A 21,534-nucleotide genomic window follows, 5' to 3' on the forward strand; every position below is an offset into this window, starting at 1 on the left:
GAAGTCCAAGGAAGAAGCTGAGTTCTCCCATCATAGACATTTCGAACTCAGTATGCATCTGTTTGCTAAACTCTTGACACAAAGATTCGTCAGTAGCACCAAATATTATATCATCTACATAGATTTGTGCAAGTAAGGTATGTTTAACCTTTTTCTTAATGAACAAGGTTGTGTCAGCTTTTCCTCTGACATAATTCCTGGTCAACAAGAAGTTGGTCAACCTTTCATACCAAGCTCTTGGAGCTTGCTTCAGGCCATATAAGGCCTTCTTGAGTTTATAAACGTGGTTTGGAAATTTTGGATCTTCAAAACCCGGAGCTTGATTAACATATACCTCCTCATTTATAAAGCCATTAAGAAATGCACTTTTAACATCCATTTGATACAATTTAAAGTTCATGAAAATAGCATATGCACACAATATACGTATAGCTTCTAACCTAGCAACTGGTGCAAAAGTTTCTCCATAATCAATGCCCTCTTACTGACTGTAGCCTTGGGCTACAAGTCGGGCTTTGTTCCTAACTACATTTCCATGCTCATCTAGTTTGTTTCTAAAAACCCACTTAGTTCCTATGGATTTCTGATTCCTAGGTTTAGGTACTAAATCCCATACCTCATTTCTCGTGAATTGGTCAAGCTCTTCTTGCATAGCATTGATCCAATACTCATCATGCTCAGCATCAGCAAAGTTCTTTGGTTCATGAACTGATACGAAAGCAACGTTGCAAAGGAATTTCCTAAGCTGGTCTCTAGTCATTACTTTGTTGTTGGCATCATCAATGATGGACTCTTCTGAATGTCCTCTTGGAATTTTTATCTCCTTGGGTAATGTTGAGTTATTTGGAACAGGTGTTTCTACAATCTCTGCAGGGACAGATTGGTCAGCAAAGGTAATTTCAGTTTCAATTTTACCTTTGGTCAGCTCTTGTGCTGATGGCTCAGCACCTCCAATTAGGTCAGTATGAGCTGAGTTCGGCTCATCCTCCATGGGTTGAGTTGTCTTATCTGTAGGGTCAGTTTCATCGAAATCTACATGGACCGACTCTTCTACAACTTGAGTTCTTTTATTATAAATTCTATATGCTTTACTGTTTGTTGAGTACCCTAAAAAGATTGCTTCGTCAGCTTTGGCATCAAATTTTGCCAAATTGTCTTTTGTATTGAGTATGAAACATTTACACCCAAAGGCACGAAAGTAGCCAATGTTGGGCTTTCGTCCTTTCCAAAGTTCATAGGGAGTTTTCTTTAGTATGGGTCTAACTAAAGCCCTATTCAATATATAACATGCTGTGTTGACAGCTTCTCCCCAAAAATACTTTGGAAGCCTATTTTCACTCAGTATTGTCCTGGCAATTTCTACTATTGTCCTATTTTTCCTTTCAACAACTCCATTCTGTTGAGGAGTTCTAGGGGTAGAGAAATTATGGTCAATACCATTAGTTTCACAGAATTCATCAAACATTTGGTTTTTGAATTCTCCACCATTATCACTTCTAATGTGAGCTACTCTTAGGTCTTTATCATTTTCAAGCTTTTTGACTAATGTAGTAAACATCTCAAATGTTTCATCTTTGCTACTCAGCAAGATGATCCAAGTATACCTAGAGAAATCATCTACAATAACTAAGGAAAATTTCTTACCTCCCATGCTGAGTGGCTGGATAGGTCCGAAAAGATCCAAATGTAGTAATTCCAATGGTCTTTTGGTTGAGACAGCATTTTTGCTATGAAGGGACTTTTTGATTTGTTTACCTTGCTAACAAGCATTACAAAGTTGATCTTTTTCATACTTTAATTTGGGTAATCCCTCAACTAATTGCTTTCTAGCTAGTTTGGCAAGGAGGTCCATGCTGACATGCCCAAGTCTCCTATGCCATAGCCAGGAGTTGTCCTCTTTAGATACTAAGCATATATTATTTGAAAATTGTTTTTCTAAACTCAACATATAAACATTTTCTACACGAGGGGCTGTTAAAATCAAATCGTTTGTTTTTCCCTCGAGTATTTGACATTGAGTATCATCAAATATAACCTTTCTTCCACTCTTGCAAAGCTGAGCTACACTTAGAAGATTATATTTCAGACCCTTAACTAAGGAGACTGACTCAATTCTGGGGTTACCTCCGATAGTTCCTAAGCCAACTATCTTACCCTTCTTGTTGTCTCCAAAGCTTACATTACCTACTCGTTTAAGCTCTAGTGTGATGAACTGAGTTTCATCACCTGTCATGTGTCTTGAGCATGCGCTGTCTATGTACCAAAGTTTTGATTTCTCCACGCATGTCAAGCTGACCTGCATTTTAAACTATTCATCTTTAGGTACCCAATTCCTTTTGGGTCCTTTCTTGTTAGTATAAACAGATGCAGAGTCATATTTTAGTTTGTGACAGCATACTTTTGTAGTATGGCCACTTTTACCACAAAAGCCACACTGAGTTACCCTTTGAGGGTGATGTTGAGTGTGGTCAGCATTGTTGTGTTGAGCATGCTAGTATACCTTGGTAGTATGACCTTTCTTACCACAGAAGTCACATTGGACAGTCTGTTTGTTATGCCAGCACACAGCTTTTGTGTGTCCTTTCTTCCCACAACAGCTACATTGAGTAAACTGTTTATGCTGACCAGTACCTGGGTACTCAGTATGGGGTTTATTCTTAGTTGAACCTTTTATTTGGTTCTGTAAGGTGGTGACATCCTTTTTCAGTTTCTTTGAATCTGATTGGACTTCCAAGACAAACTTGTGCATAACTTCTATGTTGCTATGCAATGTTGAGTTGTCTTGGAGGAGATATCGAAGATCACTTAGTTTGACCTCCTCAATCTCGTCGCAGCGCCTGCTGAGTGCCTTAATCTTTTTGTTACACTTCTTAGTTAGTGTATATAAGTCACTCAGGGCATTTACCATTTTGTTTCTAAGCAAAAGTAAGGATGTTACCTCATTGTTGTTTTCCTCCTGCTCAGAATCTCCAGAGAGGTCAGCTTGCTCAGATTGAGATTGGTCAGCTCCATCATCTGCCATGAAACATATGTTGGCTGTTTCATTTTGCTCAGCTTCAGATGATGTTGACTCATCACTGTCACTCCACGTGGCCACCATTGCCTTTTTGCTTCCATTCTTATCTTTCTTCAGATTAGGATAGCTTGACTTAATATGCCCAGTTTGATGGCACTCATAACATGTGACAGGCTTGGAGCTGTCCTTTTTGTATCTGGTGTCACCGGACTCAGCTTTATATCTGTCTCCTCTGCTTTATATCTGTCTCCTCTCTTGTATGGCCGCTTACTATTTCTTTCATTTCTTCTGAACATCTTTTTCATTTTTCTAGTAAACATGGCCATTTCCTCATCATCAGTTGACTCAGCTTCTGTCGAGTCAGCTTTCATCACTAGTGATTTCTGTTTCTTATCCTCAGATTTTTTTTAGCTTCAAAGTTTTTCATGGAAATTTCATGGGTCAGCAAGGAACCGATCAGCTCATCATATTTGTATGTGGTCAGGTCCTGAGCTTCCTCTACAGCTGTCTTCTTAGCTTGCCAGCTTTTGGGAAGACTTCGTAAGATTTTCTTCACTTGTTCTTCTTCAGTGAAGTTCTTCCCGAGTCTTTTGAGCTCATTTATTATGTTGGTAAACCTGGCATTCATTGCTGAAATGTCCTCATTGTCAGTCATCTCAAACAGTTCATACAATCGCATGTGCTGGTTTACTTTGGACTCCTTGACCTTGCTTGTGCCTTCATAAGTCACTTCCAGCTTCTTCCAGATCTCCTGTGTTGACTCACAACCTGAAATCTTATTGTATTCTGCAGCATCTAGAGCACAGTGAAGCATATTGATAGCCGAAGCATTATTTTGCAATTTTTTGAGATCATTTTCTGTCCACTCAGTTTCACTCTTGACAACTTTCTCATTATCAACAGTTTTGTAAGGGATATGTGGACCTTGAACTATTGCAAGCCATGCACTCATGTTTGTGGCTTGAATAAAGTTCTTCATCCTATTCTTCCAGAATGTATAATTAGATCCAAAGAATAGGGGAGGCCGACTAATCGATAATCCCCCAGGGAGTATCTATGTTGTTTGGTTCCCTGGAAGGAAACGAGTGCTGTTTTCAGCCATTTATCGGGATCAGCTCAAGATTGTTAGATCTTTGAGTAGTGAGCTTTTGGCTCTGATACCACTTGTTGGTCCCTAGTAATTAGTTCCAGGGGGGGATAGGAACTAATGTAACTTTTTCGCTTTTAATTATGCTGACTTAATGTTATTTTAAGAGTTTGTTAACTCAGCGTGTTGGTCAGCACGGCCGATTGACTAGTCAGACAGTTTTAGTTCTATGCTGACTAAGACTGCTTGACTTGAGAGTTGGGAATTGACTCTTGAGAGGTCAGCTTCCAACTCAGCACTCAGATTTACTCAGTTTCAGTTTTAACAATTTATATGCTGAGTAAATGTTACAAGCAACACATGCACAAATACATATATATATATATATATATATATATATATATATATATATATATTGAGGGAAAGAGTTTAGAAGTTACTCAACACGACTTATCCTGGTTCGGCCTCTTTGCCTACGTCTAGTCCCCAGTTCCTCCTGGGATTTTCAATCCAATAATGAGCTCTTTCAAGGTAGAGCACAAACCCTTTACAAGGCAGTGAGTATGCAAGAGTACGTCCTCTATTCGTCTACTCAGCTCCTACTAAGTACTACAACCCAACACTTAGATTTTTCTACCACTGAATGCTTACAACCAAGCACTCAGCATACACTCTCAATATTACAATTGATAAACACTTGTTCTCTTTTCAGTAAGGAACACTTTAGATGATTACACAACAATCAATCTAGCATTTACACAAAGAATAGAAGATTTGGTGTAAGATCTTTGTATTTGAGTGCTTTTGAAGATTTCTCTCTTGGATTTTTCTACTTTGTAATTCGGCAAATGTCCAAGTGAAATCCTTGTCCATTTTATAGATGAATTCTGGAGATTATACCGTTTGAATTTGGTGTGTCCGTTGATTCCAAAACGGCTCTTTTAGTAGACAGCTTCTGGTCAGCTTTAGTTTTGCAGGCCAATCCTGTCATCTGTTTTCTTCAGGTGTCAGCCTTGTCTTCTTCCTACAGACTTGTCTTTTTGTGCCAGTTGTCTTTTACCAATAATCCATTGACCCATGTTTCTTGGAATTAGTCTTCTGTGTTTTTTTGAGGCTTCAATTATTGGTGTAGAAGATTGGCAGACTTTGTCCTTTAGTGAACGGATCCTTCATGCTATCCTGACTATCACTCAGCTTCATTCGTTATCTTCGAATGTTCAATTTTCATGCTGAGTTCCTTCTTAGTCAGCTCCGTTCTGTTTATACACTTCTTAAGGAGTCTTCTAATTTAGTCAGCTTCGTTCTCGAAACTTTGAAAGAGACTTCTGATATTGAGTTCTACTCCACTCAACTTCTATTCTTTCATGCTGAGTTCCGTTCCACTCAGCTTGGCTTATGCTGACTTTTGTCCTATCTTACTTTATATATATATTTTTGCACTCAATATTGAACAAACACATTAGTACAATTAAATCAAAGCATTTAAATTTAATTGCCTCTTAATCATGGATGATTTTGTCAAATCAAAATCTTATGGAAAGGTGTTTCAACAGATTCTGCTTGTGATCTTTTTAAACAGAAGACGGCTCACACAAAGCAGCTTCTGCTAGGACTTAAGGTTATGTGATCTATTGGTGCACAATATTCAAAAGCGTTACTTAAGTGATTTAATATAAAAGCAAGCAAATATCAGAAGTAAGTAAAGTAAAGGGTAAGAGAAAAAGTTACTCAGAGATTTATACTGGTTCGCCCTCCTGCTTACATCAAGTCCCCAAAATACCTTCTTCTGGGTTTTAATCCACTAAAGAACTCTTTCAATTGGTAGAGCACAAACCTTTATAATAGACATAGAGGCACTACAAAGTACCGTCCTTTGCACACTACACTCAGTTATCTATCAATCTCTCAACTTTTATTCATCTATAATCGAAGTGAACAGAAGAGCTTCTCATCTTTTAACTGTTGATGATTTTGTTCTAACTTATAACAGAAAGTGAAGTTCTATTATCTATAAGTTATTACATGAATTACAACAATGAATATTTATGAGCTTTTGATTTTTACACTTGAAGAATATTTCTCTTGATTTCAGCGTGAATGATCAAGTAACAACAGTAGCTTTTGTTGGGGCTTTTATAATGAAGCCCGAAGGCAGAACTTTTCGAATTTCGACAAGACCGTTGGAGGGAAAGTGCCCTTTTGTCGCTTTCAACTTCTATCTTCTAGTATAAAAGCTTCACCGTTGTAGTCGATTTTTCTTATGTCACTTGAGGCAGCGTACTTCTGATTTCTGTCGAAGGCAGACTGGTTGTTTGGACAATTGTGGCAAACAATCCAAACTGTCCGGTGGACAAGCCAATTGTTGCTTGTACTTCTTTCCATTTATAGTAACGCAATGTCAGATGGGTAAGTCAACTCTATGATTCTTGTCTTCCGGTTGATTTGCTTCTAGGCTTGGATCAGCTTCTGGATCCTTCTTGCTTCTCGGCTGGAATAAGGCATTGGGCCTTTGTTAATGCCATTCTTTGAATTTCTTTCTCTTTTCTGTTTAATCAAAACACTTAACATAATCATTAGTTCAAATAAATCAATATTTATTTTTATACTTAAACTATTTTTGGGATTTTAATTTCCTATTGAATATTTTTGTCATAATCAAACTCGCTGTGGAAATCGTGTTTCAACAACCTTCTCATTAGCAATGGACAAATGAATACCAGTAGAAGGTAACCCATTGGAACTATTAAGTAGCCAATCATCTCTGTCAATCCTAATATTATTTCCATCACCCACCTGACGCCGACATCCCCAAATTAGCAATAACTAAGCTTGCCAAATGCTACTCTAGACGAAACTAGGATTCACACCTTTACCAGCATGAAGCAAGTCACAGTCATTAAAATAACGGTCTTTGAAGATACAAGAAACTAAAAAATTAGGTTCAGTGAGGAATCTCCATGCTTGCTTCCCTAACATGGCTAAATGAAAGTTCCTCAAACTTTTGAAACCCAACCCCCCAGCTTCCTTTAACACGGACAGTTTGTCCCATTCCAGCCATCGGATACCTCTGACTTCGTTACACCACCAAAACCCATTAAACATCCTTTCTATTTCTTAACAAAGGCCAATAGGAAACAAAAAGACATTCATTGCAAAATTTGGGATTGTTTGAAAGACAATCTTGAGTAAGACCTCTTTTCCTGCACGAGAAAGAATTTTGCTATAACAAGATTGTAAAAGATGCCACACCCGATCCTTAACAAAACTTAACACTTATCTTTTACTCCTACCCACAAGTGAAGAAAGGCCTAAATACCTTCCCTGATTATTCGTTTCAATAACTCCTAGAATATTACAGACTATGGATGAGTATGATTCGGTACAATTCGGGGATTTGAAAATCTCCAGAATTGTATCAACTAAAGTCAACGGTACAATTCGGTTCGGTTCTAAAAAAAGGTCAACGGTTCAATCCGATTTTGAATCTTTTTTTTTATATTCAGCCCGGTTCTAGAATCTCCAACATATTTACTCAATAATATTAGGAATTTGAAAATCTCTAGAATTGTACCTAATTAAGTCAGCAGTACAATTCAGTTCGGTCCAATAGAAAAAGTCAAAGGTTCAATCCAATTCTGGATCTTTTTTTCGGGTGTTCGGTCCAGTTCAATAATCTCCGAGATCCACACTCGGTCCTATTACAGATATCATCTCGAACTGATGTATGCATATTTCTACTAAACATAATAGCAGATTTATTAAAATTCACAACTTTTCCGGAAGCCAATTCATACTCGTTAAACACCTCATGAACAATATTTGTTGCAGCTGCCGAAGCTTGGAAAAACAGATAACAATCATCAATGAAAAATAAGTGACTAACATAAGGAGCTCGAACCCCTACTCTATAACTTTTCCAAAGGTCTTGCCTCACTTTTTGCTTTATAAGAATAATATATACTATAATTTTATTTTACAAAACACCTTCTATAAAATTACGGATTTTACACTATAGTTTTGTATTGTAAGGTTAACATATAACTACACGAACCAAACAAAAAGTAAGAATAAGTTAATTCTGTTACTCCAAATGGTAAACATGCTAGACTGTAAACTAAATATTCCACAGAGATAGTTAACTCTGTTAATTCTAGACAGTAACCAACTTCTTCTTCATCGCCATCTTCTTCTATTCCTTCTAAATTCAAAATTTTGTAATACTCGTAGCATGACACATGGAGAAACTCGAATTATTTAATTCTGTTGTTTCTAGTTTTGTGCTTTATGTATGGTATTGTGTTTCTGACTTTAAATGAGTCAGTTTATTATTCTAGACAATACTCATAGCAAGACACATGGAGGAACTCAAACTGTTTACATGCCACGTCAACATAGTAGGCAAAGGGCAAAAATGCACACTATGTATTAAGACCATGCATGCATCCATGTGTCTTACAACCATGCATTCATGTCACATGATATTGACGTTAACTTAGCCCAAGATTGGGAGAAACCATTCATCGACTACCTCAACGACCCTTCCAAGAAGGTAAAATATTCACTAAGCAAAAAAAAATGGCCTTTTGTAATCTTCACGAAATAGAAGAAGAATAAGAGGAAGAAGAATTTCATATGAAGATATTTTAATTAACAGCCAATATAATTATCAATGAAAGAATGAACAAAAATCTTAACTTTATGAAAATAAATACAACTACTAACAATCAAAACACTAACAACAGTGTTATAAAAGCTTCCAAATGCAACAACAAGTATTACATATTATTTTTCCTCATTTTCTTGTTTTTCATTTACATTTTATTCTCTTCAATGGTGAAAAAAGGTCTAACTATGCTAATGTCGATAAAGGAAGAAGAAAGAAAAGGAAAAAACAATGAGAAAGATATGTTTAACCAAGTAGAGAGAAAATGTGTAAGAAAGAATTTTCATCAAATCATTCTCCATTTGGATAAATGAATGGTCCATTATTTTCAAGAGTTAGCTACATGTTAGTCAAATTTGGTTAACTATTTACAACAAACCACTAGTGTAAGAAGAATTTATTTAAATGTCAAGTTTTTGAAAAAAAAAATGGTTATATCATCAAACATTGTAACTGCTGAGTTTTTTTTATTGGAAATAATTTAAAAATAACTGAAATGTGACAAAAACAGAAATAAAAAATGACAGAATGATAAAAATCTAAGAAAAGACAGAAAATGATAAAAACAGAAAAAAGAGTTATCAAACTGTAAAATATTTTTCAAAAGTGTTTTTATATGTGATTTCCTCTATTTTCAAAAATATTTAATATAACAGAGAGTCAAAAAAGTAGAGAATGAATGAAATTCAAAATGAAATTTTCATAAAAAAAATTGCTTGAGCAAGAGGTGTTAGGCAGGGAGATCCGTTATCTCCCCTCTTATTTTGTTTGGCAGAAGACTTCTTTAACCGATTATTGCAGCCAAAAGTTTCTTCTCGAGCTCTGACACTATGCTTGTATAGCGGTAATGTGAATTTTCCGACTCATTTTCTTTATGCGGATGATGTATTGATATTTCTTAAGGCTACCACACGAAACATCACTGAATTGAATAGCATCCTTGGTCATTATATGGCATGATATCTGGCCATCTGATCAACAAGCAAAAATCGGAATGTTTTGTCAACAGATACTGCTCGGCCAGGAGGGGGATTGAATTAAGTGGATTATTGGGAATGAAGTTAGGGGTGCTGCCTTTTACTTACCTAGGAGTGCCTTTATTCTCGGGTGCTCCTAAGAGGAAATGGCTACAGAATTTGGCAGATAGAATTTATGGTAAACTGGTGACCTGGAAAGGTGAATTGTTATCGATGGCCGGTAGACTCACTCTTATTTAAAGTGTCACAAGTAGCTCTTTGCTCCACTCTTTTTCGGTTTACCGATGGCCTCGCTCTTTACTGAAAAAACTCAACCGCGCTATGAAAAACTTCCTATGGACGGGGGATGTGAACAAGCGTAAATTGGTCACTGTAGCCTGGTCCCACTGTTCTTTACCGGTTAGTAAAGGAGGTCTAGGTATTCGAAACTTGATACACTTGAATTCAGTGATGTTGTCTCGACATAATTGGAACCTCATCTGTGGAAAATACTTCATTTCGGTGTTAATTCAAAAACGTTTCTTATTCCCAAATGGTTGGCCGAGGAACTATACGTTTAAATCTTCAATATGTTCTTCACTAAAACATATATACAAGGATATTCGAAAGCATGTGTATTAGGTGCTTGGAACTGAGTCAGACAGAAACTTTTAGGTGGATGAATGAATTTGGCCAACATTAGCAGATCAAATGGACATCCCAGAGCGGAACAGGCAATTACTCATTGATTGTATACAGAGATATAGGGATCATACTAGTTGGATTGATCTACCTGTGGAGGGGGATACTGCAGCAGCAGTATGTCGAGTTTCCATATCGCCTGCTGAGAACGATCTATGTTGTTGGACGTCATCTCGTAACAGTCAATTCTATGTTAAAAGTTGTTACGAAACATTTAGACTGAAGGGCTAGACGAATAATTGGTACAGGTTTATATAGGGTGACTTTATTCCTCCATCGCGATCGCTCATTTGTTGGAAAGCGTTGCACGGTAAGTTAGCAATTGAGGATATGTTATGCCAATGAAGAATGATACTAGCGTCGAGATGCAGTCTATGCTGGGCTGCTATAGAGACACAAGATCATCTGCTGATATAGTGTATTTTTGCACGCCAAATTTGGAAATCACTGGAGGAGGCTTTTTTAACTTACATGGGCACACTGCAAACAAGATCATCTAATGATTTACATTTCAGTTCGCAGGTCAAGCCATTATGGCAAAGTGCAGCGATTCATGCTATTTGGACAATTTGGAAGGTAAGAAATAACTATATATTCAGTGATGTATCGGTTGATATCTCATTCACTCTACGACTTATATGGAAAAGAGTGCGGGATGCAGATTTTTTCAAACATGGGGTAACAGGCTCAGCCATGGATACACAAATTTTGTTACGGTTTGGCATTCAGGGAAGGGCTACCCCTCCCTTAAGTTGCCAGTTCGTAACTTGGGCATCTCTGCCATAAGGCTGGACAAAAGTAAATACGTACGGTTCCTCATCAACTACAACATCTGGCGCAGGGGGATTTTTAGGAACTCAAAAGGTTTTCCTAGAGGTTGCTATGCACTGAAATTAGAGACATGTGATGCTCTTTTTGTTGAAATAAAAGCAGTCATATACGCAATTAAAATGGCAGCGAGTCGGCTGTGGTTTCCACTTTGGATAGATTCGGATTCATTGGTAATAGTGAATCTGCTAAAGAGTCGCAACAAAGAGGTTCCATGGCAGCTTATGACTGATTGGCTTCATTGTTTGACTATAATTAATAACCAGCTGGTGTGTGTATCTCACATTTTTAGAGAGGATAACTCAGTTGCTGACTGTCTTGCACATAAAGGGGGCTAGTGATACGGGGGAACAGTGGTGGGACAGCTATCCACCGTTTTATTCAGAATATGTTTTTAATGACTTCAATAGAACTTCATATAGGCGATATTACTAAGTTTGGTTTTGGACTTGTAGTCCAATTTTTCATTTTTTCATTCTTTATTTTTGCAATTTGTAATTTTTTTCATTTTATTTAATAAAATGTAGGGGTTTGGGGGTTGTGGGTAGGGGCTGGTGCCAACCTAGTTGGTATGAGTCTTGCATCTCAACCTTCTTGCTCTCCGCCTTTACTTAAAAAAAAAAGGTCCACATGTAGTTTTTATTTACAACTTTACTACTGTTGCGTCAAAAAATTTGACGCAACGTATTTATAATAATAATAATAATAATAATAATAATAATAATAATGGATAAGGTGCAAAATACCCTTAACATTTACCGTTAGGGGCAATTTTACTCATAATGTCTGAACTGGTGTAATTTTATCCTAATATTGGTAGCCAAACGCAATTTTACCTCTTACATTGATAAGTTTGATCAATTTGATAAATAATTCCTCAAACTGTCTTTTCGGTTATGAATCTTGGCATCTGCATTTCACATGTGCGTCATTTTATCACTAATTAGTAACAAATAACAAACATATGGTTAGACGTGAATAAAATAAAATAAAATAAAATATTTTATACGAGTTGGATAAAAAATTCAAATATTTCACAGGATTTAAAAATATAATCTTCAATTCTATTATTAAATCACAAAAAATATGAAAAAAAAAATTAAAACCAATTGATATGCAATTGGTGGAGGATAAGGAACAAAATATCCGTGTTTTAGAATGATGTCTGAAATTAACCCGATCTGTTAATATTAGCGCTAAAATTGCTTTTAGATAACAACATTATGAGTAAATTGTATCATTTTAATAATAATAATAAATTTTTCTAAATAATATTAATATATGTATTTAAAGTATTTGATGGCTGATAGATAAAATAAAAAAGGTATTTAATAAATGTAAATAAAAGTCCACTAATCTAATTAAAAATGTGAATAGAGAATAATTCATAATTTAGAACACACATTTTCCATGTCTGACCCAATGCACAATCCCATTCCAACTTTGACTGCTACATACATACCATATGGCGTGTGCTAAGCACGGCGTCGTTTACCTTCTCCCTCTCTCTCTCTCTCTCTCTCTAGTGAATAAAGATAAACAAATACCATTCTCTCCCTCGTTTTCTTCATTGTCACCTAACACTTCTGATTCTTTCGTCTGTCTTCAATTGTTATCCTTCTCTCTTCAGATCCCTTCGTCCACATTCTCGTTCTCTGCCTCTCGGATTCTACTTCGATATCAGGTTTGTCTTTCACTGTTCTTCAATTTTCCCTTTTTTATTCTTTCATTGTTTTCCAATTCCGTTTCTTCATTTTTGGACCTCTGGTTACGTGTTTCAACTTTGTTTTTGGTGTTTCAGTACGATCATGATCTTTTCCTGTGTTAATTCAGAATTATGTTTAGCATGAGTCTCGTTATTCGAGGGAAGACATTAATTTTAATTTTGTAGAGGATTTGGAGGCTTTCTGATTGGGTGGATCGATAAATTTTGTGCGTTCAATGTGAAATTGGGGTTTACAAAAGGTTTTCTTTTCTGGGACCTCCAAGTCATGTTTTTAGGAATTATTTTTAACCTTCTCGTTTAAGCGGTTTAGGAATTATACAAGTTTCACATCATCATCAACAACAACAACAAAGCCTTAGTCCCGAAATGATTCGGGGTCGGCTAACATGAACCATCATATAAAACCGTGAAAATCAAGTCGTGTCAGCGACACAGATTCGCTCCCTCCACTCCGTCCTATCCACTACCATATTTTCCTCAATTCCCAATAAACTCATATCACTCTCGATCACCCTCCTCCAAGTTTGCTTAGGTCTTCCCCTACCCCTCACCACTACATCCTTTTGCCACTCTTCGGTTCTCCTAACCGGCGCATCAAGGTTCAATTAATCGGGGATTAGATATATAACTTCTTAATAAAAAAAAAATTTCACATAAAAAAAAAATTGTTTTGTTTTTTTGGGGATAAGGTTCAATTAATCGGGGATTAGATATATAACTTCTTAATAATGTAGGTTTTCTTAAATTTTAGGATTCCAAGTATATCTAGGATTAGTAGTTGTATTCTATATAGATGCAGTCACCGACATATTTCAAAGCTTAAAAGCTTGCTTGATTATACCCATTGATCTATTCGTGACCCCTTTTAGATATTAATATTTGAAATCTCCTGAAAGAATCTCGTCGTGTGGCCTGCATCAGTTCTTAGGATTCGCTCAAATACATCATCAAGTCGCAAGATTTTTTTATCGGTAAAATTACCTGGGGTTTGTTCTGGATTTTGATATGTACTATATGTGTATCTTGTTTCCTTGGATGATGGCTGATGAGTACTTTTCCTTTGCTTAAACCTGTTTTGATTTCTCGCTTGAAGTTTTCTCAAGTGGATTTGCAATCTTACTATTTGGTCGTTATCCTAAATATTTTATTTTATTTTTTCCTGCTTGATGCTACGATCGATGGTTTGATTTATTGTTTATGTCTCTAACTCTGCGAACTCTCCGCAGATAAGCATACTTGACAGCAAAATATGGACTTTTTCTTCAGAGGCCTAAATGAGGAATCTGCACCTTGTCCGCATGACATTCTAAGGTGTCCATTTTTGAGGAATATTAACGAGCCCACTAATTTCTCCTTTTCATCCTTGCGTCTGCCTGTACCAGTAAGTAGATTGCTTAAGTTTCCGGTTTTCACCATGTTTGTGATATAGTTCATTGTACTTTGTGTTTCTTCGCTTACAAAATTGTGATACTACAAAATTAGGAAACTTATGAATACTTTGTAATTTTGTTTGCCAGGTTCGGTCAAGCAAAGGTCCAATTTTTGAGGATGGTCCCAATTTTGACATGGCATTCAGGCTATTCCATGGGAGTGATGGAGTTGTCCCACTTTCTGAAAACTCTGAGAGAAAAGAGGCCCGACCCACCGTTCCTGCGTTCAATCCTTTAGCTGCAAAGGCAGCTTCTGTCAGTCTTTCATCGTTTGGAGGGGGATTCTTTGGCTTTGATTCCTTTTCAAAGAAGTGGAAGAAAGACAAGAAAAACTCAAAACCATCCAAGAAAAATTCATCTTCACAGGTAACTGCTAATTCACTCCCTAGACATTAAACTTGTGGATTTCATGTCTGAATCGTTATTGACTGTCTCTGTAATGAAATTTTCAGGGAGATAAATCTAATCATGAAGCAATGGGCGATGAGTGGCTGCAAAATGGGAACTGCCCTATAGCAAAGTCATACCGGGCAGTGAGTGGTGTTCTGCCGCTTGTTGCAAAAGCTTTTCAGCCCCCACCAGGCATGAAATTTAAGTGCCCACCTGCAATTGTTGCAGCTCGAGCAGCTATTTCCCGAACAGCATTTGCTAAGAACCTTCGTCCTCAAGCCTTACCTACCAAAGTTCTTGTCATTGGAATGTTAGGCATGGCAGCAAATGTACCTTTAGGGATTTGGAGGGAACACACAGAGAAGTTTTCACCATCATGGTTTGTAGCTGTCCATGCAGCAGTTCCTTTCATTGGCATGCTGAGGAAATCTGTATTGATGCCGAAGTCAGCCATGGCATTTACTATTGCAGCATCTATACTAGGACAGGTTATTGGATCTAGAGCAGAGCGATACCGGATGAAGGCAGTTGCTGCTAAGAAAATGTCACTTGTCGATACGACTGCCAGCAATTTAAGTAAGTTACAAGTTGTTGCTGTTAAAAGCGGACACTGTGGTGATCCGGTGGATTATCCAGTGTCGGTTCGGGTTGCTGGGACATCATCAGCAGGCGTTTTATGTTGATTCTGATTCCCACTGTCTCATGTGGATCAGTAATCACTTGTGTTCTTACAGATTGTAATTCTATTTTTTCCAATTAAGTGTTTTTCTATTCCTGGTCTTCCATTATTGTTGTCCCCCATATTGTAAGAACCTGAATTTGGCAAATGGGGTAATAAGAAATCTGAAAGAAGAGTGTTTTTAACAACGAAATGTTTCTCAGGATTGTTATGAAATGACGTGAATGGAAGTTGTGAGCAGATCCAGTAGGCATATTCAGAGTACCATTTAGTTGAAAAATTAGGTCAACAACCGGCGGCTGCATTATTAGCTCAATTATTTAGGTAATGAGAAATGGCAAAAGTCTACTTTTCCAACTAAACGTGGCTGCCACACCCATTATTTATTTGATATTTATACCAATTGAGCAGAGCAGTTGTAAGTTGTAACTGTGCTTTGAAATGTTCAAATTTGTCTGCTTCTTTCATTACAAAAATTAATAATAGGACAAATATATTTCCTTTTTAACTACTAAAGTCTTCCATCTTCTCATAAATAAACTAAACCTATCTTCTTTAAATAAGTTTACAAAACTATTACTCAATAATGTTTGCATAGTAGAAAGTTAAAATTAATAGCAACTTGAAACCTGGTATTACAAAATTGACAATAAATACAGTAAAACCTCTGTAAATTAATACTCGATAAATTAATAAACTCTTTAAAATAATAATTTCTTCTGGTCCCGATTTGGGTCAGTTCAAAAAATGATCAATTTTAATAAATTAATAAGATAATAATTTTCCGGAACAACCCTTTATAAATACATTGTATTATTACCTCTATAAATTAATAATTTCTCACATACATATAGATATACATACTTAGGATAATTAACAAAATATGAATATATAGTATTTTGTTTTTTCTTGAAATTTAAATCTAGTTGAATTTCATCTCTAACTATGCTTAGTGCATTCAAAAGTTCCGGTGCATCCTTGTCAAATTGTAACAAAAAATCGTAAAAAGTGGATGATGATATAATTGCTTCATTCCCTTTGACTGGTTTCAAAAGTACTGAATTATCTTCAGCTTCATCCTCATTTTTGGTATGATTTGAAATAACAGTCCATATAAATTTATATAGTAATTCATTAACTATAAAACATTGAATATTTTTAATATAAATACAATGAACTTTCAAGTTCAATTAACTTATATAATGCACATTTAATTTTATTTGTTCATTGATTTTAGACAAAAACTTTATTTAAATTAGTAATTTAAAATTTATTTTTAAAAAATTTAAAATCACTCTATAAATTAATAATTATTAATTTATCGATTAATTAATAACTTTATAAATTAATAAAATTCCATGGTCCCAACATTATTAATTTATAGAGGTTTTACTGTAAATAGAAGAATTACTACATCACTATATTATTTTATATTTTTAAATATATCACCATTAATACAGTATGAAATTGATACTGGTTCGATTAGGTTGACATAATTATAAAATTTTGGTTGAGTTTAGGTTGATTCATTTGACACTAACTAGATAATTGACACAATATGAAGAGAACACTAGATTAATAATTACCACATCTAGATGTCCTTATCTTTTTTTTAGGGAAGTGCGGATTTACTCCTGATATTTGAAATGATAAAAATTTACTCCTAACAATTTTATCCAAACTTAATAGAAAATTTGAAGAGCCAGTTTAAATGTTATTTGACTGCTACATTGAAGTTTCTAAACAAGTTTTTTAATAAATTGAAGTGATTTCATGCATTGAAGTGAAGCTTTTAGCCTAGTGATTGAGAGCTTACCTATGCATTGGGAGGTCATAGGTTCGAATCACATCCGGGTCTGGTGAGGATTTTTCTTTCTTCTTTAATGTAAGCGCATTACGCAAATTTTTTTTTTAAAAAAAAGTGGTAAATAATTTTTTTTTTTTGACAAACATGTTCATACATTTTGGCAACTTGGTTGTGAATGTGTTAATAAAATTATTTTGGTAAACATATCCGTGCACTTTGACAGGTTGTATGTAGTTGTATTGGTAACATAGTAAATATTTAAGACACTTTAATAGTTTTTTTTTTTTTTTTTTGTGGTTAACTATATGTGACAGATTTAGTTGTTGATATTGGCAAGTGATCTGTAATTGTGTTAGTAACACAATAAACATTTTAGACATAATTGATGTTTGAAAAGTCCATATGACGGTTAATTAATGTTAACCCACTTCATTCAAATTTGAGTTATATACAATTAAAATTGATCTTGATTGAAAATGTTATATTTTTACCATTTCGTATGTTAAGGATAAATATATGTTTCTCCAAAAACGATAGAGACAAATTTAGATCTTATCCGTTGATCGCATTTGCTCAATATGAAGATACTTAGAAGTGATCATAAGAAAAGTACACTTTCGCATAGTTCAACAAATTATTTGATAAAGAAGGTGTTCAATATCAATTCACTACAATATAAACTCCTTAACAAAACAACGTGAGCACGAATTTTTGTTTGATTTTAATGATGAGTTGGTTATGCCTTAGCGGCCGGTTTAATCGATAAGTTAAAATCCAAGTTCTCGGTGAAGCTTCATACTCGTATCCCGAATATTGTTTCAATCTCATTCAAATTTATTTCAAAGATATATTATTTATATCGTTTCAATTTTTTTTTTTTTAAATTCGAGAAGTTCTAAAACCATGCTTGCTCCCCGCATTTTTTTAGATCCGCGTTGAATAGGATTAGCATCATTTTAATTTATTTTTCAGAAAATTAAAAAATATTTCTCTTTATTATTTGACCTTGTATTTACATTTAGAATTTTTTTTGTATTTTTTCAGGCTCCACCACTCTTTTTTAAGTCATGTGACTCTATTTTTTGAAAAATAAAGTCACACGACTCTATATAGAGTTGCTCGCCTTGAAAATTCACTGCATTAATGCACGCCTCGACAAGGACAGAACTGTATTAGAAATGTCATAATCAAACAAAATTTGTACAACTCGTACGAACCCGAATAGAGCATCACGACTCTATCTAGAGCAGTGGTGGCTCTATTCAGAAAAGGGTACGTTTATTTCTGAATCCCTAAAATTCTTAATAAATACGGCCCCTAAATTCACTATTTTAGAGGAGGATTTTAGAGAGAGAGAGGGAGAGAGATGGTTTTTAGGGAATTTAAAAATTAAGAAGTTTTTGGAAATTTTGGGGAAATTAGAGAGAAAGTAGATGGTAGAGAGAGAAAATAGTATTTTTTAGGAAAAATTACAAAATTTGGTTAAATGGGAGACTTATTTACATATTTAACCCATTTACTCAACATACTACATATCTAGACTATTTTTGCGTGACTTTTCCAAAATACCCCCACCCTTTCATCTTCCCTCTTCCCGCTTCTTCTCCTTACGCGAACGGTTGCTCTTTCCAGACCTTTGATCTTCCTCTCTTCCTTTAAATTGTACGAAATCTACACAATTTCTCCAAAGGGTTAAATATACCATTGGTCACTGAACTTACATGGTTATCTCAAAATGGTCACTCAATTTCAATTTGTCTCAATAAAATCACCCAACTTTGAGTTTGGTCTCAATTAGGTCACTATGATGATTTTAGTGATTAAAAAACATCGAAATGATGACATAAGTGATACGTCAATATGAGACAACTCATATTTCTAACCGAAATGACATATAACATCCACATATGCGCCATCTAGCTATCACGTGTCGGTTATTTTTTATGAAAAGAAAACTAAAATTTAGTTTTTTTCATAAAAATACCCGATATGTGACTGTCATATTTCATTTCGGTCAGAGATTTGAGTTAACTCATGTTGACGTATCACTCATGTCATTATTTCAATGCATTTTAACCACTAAAATCGACAAAGCGACCTAATTGAGACAAAACTCAAAATTGTGTGATTTTATTGAGACAAATTGAAGTTGAGTGGTTATTTTGATACAACCATGTAACATGTAAGTTCAATGACCAATGATACATTTAACCCTTTCTCCAAATCACCATGTATTTCTCTTCTTCCTCTCTTCATCTCTTGATTCTTCATCTTCCTAATCCTAGAAACGAAGCCATGGTTCTTCATCTTCCATTTTCTGCTCGTTTCTTGGTTTCTTTCTTCTTGTGACCATCGAATAAATGGTGATTCTACGTTATTTCCATTGTTTTTCCCAGTTTATCATATTGTTTTTATCGAAAAATGTAAATATATATTATTTTCTCTGCGTTTTGTCCCAGAAATTCACTTAGCGTATATGTCGTTTTCGCGAAATCTGTAAAGAGAAATTTATCGATTTAACTTCGCGAAACGATGATTACGCGAAGTTTGCAAGGTAATTCGATAAATTTCTCCCGCAGACTCCGCGTAATCATCGTTTCGCTAACTAAAATCATCCTCTTCCTTGCACATTTATTTTCGCATACTTAGTGAATCCTCATTTCGCGAAGCCAAATCTTCCTTTTTTTGACTAACATAATTAAATTTTTCTGAAGGTGGTTGAATACATAACATCCATTTCTGGAAGACGATGTACTGGGGTGCCATGAGAGACATCCATCCCAAAAGGCTCGGGACTTCCACTTCAACAATCTTTTGTAACGACCTAAAACTTATGTTGCGAAAGTTTGTATTTAGCAACGACTTTTTTTATTGTTGCTAAAACTTGTTGCCAAAAAGCAATTTTCTTGTAGTGTAAAATGATTTGTTAGGAGATATTGTGTCAATCTTGTTGTGTATCATGTGATACGTCCATCCCAAAAGGTATGGACTTCCAATACAGGGAGAAATTTTCGTTCAGATTCGTAACGTTCGCTTTAAAATGATTTCTTAGGAGTTTATTGTGACAATTTTGTTGTAAATTTTGATAATGTTATGATTTTAGTGTTTTATGATTTTAATGTTGGAATCCCTTGTTATTGTGCCTTTTTGCTGTTATATACCACTTCGCAAATTTGGTTAAAAACACGTCCTGATTTTGCATATGCTAATTAAAATCATCAACTAAATCAACGTTAGCTTCGCAGACTTCCCGAAATCAACGATTTCGCGAAGTCAGACGGGAGGGAGACAGTCGCGCCGTAAAATTACAAACATATTGAGGGTATTTTGAGAAAGTCAAACAAATATAATCTAAATATGTAGTAGGTTAAGTAAATGAGTTAAATATGTAAAAGGATTTACCCAATTTTGTAATTTTTCCTATTTTTTAAGTAAAAATATATATATTTACTGTTTTACTTTCTTTTTCAAACACTTTGTTTTAGTCCAGGTTGTTGATTAATTAATAATCACCAACTTAATACCAATTTCTTGATTTTTGAGACTGTTTTTGTTCTATTCAGAACCGGGATAGAGTTTGGTGGGTCAAATAATACTACGTTGGAGGCACGGTACATGAGTAAATAGGCGGTTGTTTTTCTTCAAAGTAGAAAGTAAGGATGATTTGAGTTATAAATTGAAAAATTCTTGGAAAATATATTAGCATATTTTGATATATATACGTTTAATTTTCCAAGTTCATATTATTTGTAATTTAACCAAATGAATTTTTGTTATTCAAAATTGTTAATAAACTGTTTTATTAAATTTAACTTGTTATTATTAGTTATATTATAGGAAAATTTATAAAACTCGGTCAATTTCAAGGTCCATTTGCACATTTAAACCAATTACACAACACATTATATATCTAGAGTATTTAATTTGTGACTTTTTCAAAGTACCCAAATTGTTTCATCTTCCTCTCTTCGTTTCTTTCTTCTTGTGCGAATCGAAGACATCGTTTCATCGTCCTCTTTCTTCTTCCTCTCTCCGTTTCTTTCTTCTTGTGCGAACTCGAAGGTACCATTTTCTTTGCAGAGACGATTTTTTTCTGCGTTTATCATATTTTTTTATTTTCGATTTCAATGGCAAAATGCAGAAAGAATGTAAGTATCTACTATATTTCTATGATTTCAATGTTTTAGGGTTTTATATTTTCGTTTTATCTGTTTGTGCGATTTTGGTTTATAGTTTAGTTGTACTTTTTC

At 35.0% G+C, this 21,534-nt stretch overlaps 1 protein-coding gene across 2 annotated transcripts; it reads left to right on the top strand.

Moving 5' to 3' along the window:
• The first annotated feature begins 12,748 nt into the window (after positions 1–12,748).
• LOC136226496 (uncharacterized) lies at positions 12,749–15,717 on the top strand. Of its 2 annotated transcripts, none has more exons than XM_066015012.1 (4): positions 12,749–12,936; positions 14,205–14,359; positions 14,496–14,774; positions 14,861–15,717. In XM_066015012.1, the coding sequence occupies exons 2-4, from the start codon at positions 14,228–14,230 to the stop codon at positions 15,479–15,481; spliced, it is 1,032 nt and encodes a 343-aa protein (XP_065871084.1). In that variant the 5' UTR covers positions 12,749–12,936; positions 14,205–14,227; the 3' UTR covers positions 15,482–15,717. The 2 variants fall into 2 exon arrangements, with proteins under 2 accessions (XP_065871084.1, XP_065871085.1); XM_066015013.1 differs by lacking the exon at positions 12,749–12,936 and adding an exon at positions 13,706–13,949.
• The last annotated feature ends 5,817 nt before the right edge of the window (positions 15,718–21,534 follow it).

The sequence above is a fragment of the Euphorbia lathyris genome, chromosome 4 (genome assembly GCF_963576675.1).
Source record: "Euphorbia lathyris chromosome 4, ddEupLath1.1, whole genome shotgun sequence".
NCBI lineage: Eukaryota > Viridiplantae > Streptophyta > Magnoliopsida > Malpighiales > Euphorbiaceae > Euphorbia > Euphorbia lathyris.